Consider the following 1,300-nt stretch of genomic DNA (forward strand, 5'->3'; position numbering starts at 1 on the left):
GACAGAATACCAGCTGATCTGAGTGGGTGGCAGATCTTTAATGTAATATCTGCATTGACCATTATCAGCCACCATTCTTTCAACGTTCCAAAGGCACATTTTGTTTACTAATCTGATATCATTTAAAAAAAACTAACTAGAAAAACATTGGAGAACCCTTTTGCAATTATGTAAACACATAATGTAATCTGAAAACTGCTGCCCTGGTTAAAAAAGCAATGCAACTGATCTCAACTGGTATTCTGTCTATAATGGAGTGCAATGGAAATTGCTAAGTGACCCCAAACTTTTGACTGGTAGTATATATATATATATTTTAGGATTATGTTTTGGACATTCTTGCCTTTTATTAAAAGTGTATAGCGGCGAACTGAAAGTAAATGTGAAAAAAGAGAGAGGGTTGACTATAGATAATACTACTATCGATATACCGTATATTGATAACTGCTTTTGCTGCAAATAGGAACGACAACTACATACAATAAAGACATCTAATAATTGTTAGGGATGTAATGACACACCCAACTCACAATTCCATACAATTCATGATTATAGTTCACGATACGATTTTCTCACAATGTTCTTATGTTTTTATCACAGTTGTTTAAGAAATGATTTTTTTTTTTTCATACAAACCATACAAAACAACAGATCTGTCCTCTTATCAAAAGTGCAATTGAAATTGTACTTTATCTTCAAAAAAATAAATAAATAAAAGGTTAAAGCATATTCTGCTCATATTTAGGTTCATAATTGTATTTTGAGATTGTACCAGAATAGGTTTCCATGGTTTCATTTCCAAAAAACACCATATTTACCATAGATCGTTTTTATGCGTGTGGAAGCACCAGAGACACAAAATAACACCTCAAATCCCAGAAAAAAAAGTGAATTTTTCATAAAATGGGCACTTTAATAATACAATTGAATCAGAATAAAACAAATATCGCACCAAAATAACTGAATAGAAAAGAATCTCTTCAAATTAATAAACTAAGAATACGTAGGGACGTCTGACGAGTAGATGACTGAGTAGATTACACCCCAGGCCGTTTAGAAATTGCATGACAATTCTTTTTGAGATATCTCAACTGGTTGTAATTTAATCCGTACACATTGATATTGATTTTCAACCATTTCCCGATGCATCGTTACATTCCTCATTGTTTATCTCTTTCCAGAGTTATGCAGATGGGTCTCAGTACATGGCGTCACACGACAGCCTCTCACCTTCGTACGCCAACTCCAGCAGGCTAACAGGTACGCTGTAGACTGAGTGTGTGTGTGTGTGTGTGTGTGT

At 34.1% G+C, this 1,300-nt stretch overlaps 1 protein-coding gene across 5 annotated transcripts in view; it reads left to right on the plus strand.

Annotated features, from left to right (window-relative positions):
- Window positions 1-1,300, plus strand: part of tcf4 (transcription factor 4) — a 371,152-nt gene that overhangs the window by 87,332 nt on the left and 282,520 nt on the right. For all 5 annotated transcript variants that reach the window (XM_032538895.1, XM_032538896.1, XM_032538897.1 and 2 more), the window contains one exon: window positions 1,182-1,260. In XM_032538895.1, coding sequence (XP_032394786.1) covers window positions 1,182-1,260 — 79 coding nt within the window. The remainder of the gene's footprint in view (window positions 1-1,181; window positions 1,261-1,300) is intronic.

The sequence above is a fragment of the Etheostoma spectabile genome, chromosome 16 (assembly GCF_008692095.1).
Source record: "Etheostoma spectabile isolate EspeVRDwgs_2016 chromosome 16, UIUC_Espe_1.0, whole genome shotgun sequence".
NCBI classification, from domain to species: domain Eukaryota; kingdom Metazoa; phylum Chordata; class Actinopteri; order Perciformes; family Percidae; genus Etheostoma; species Etheostoma spectabile.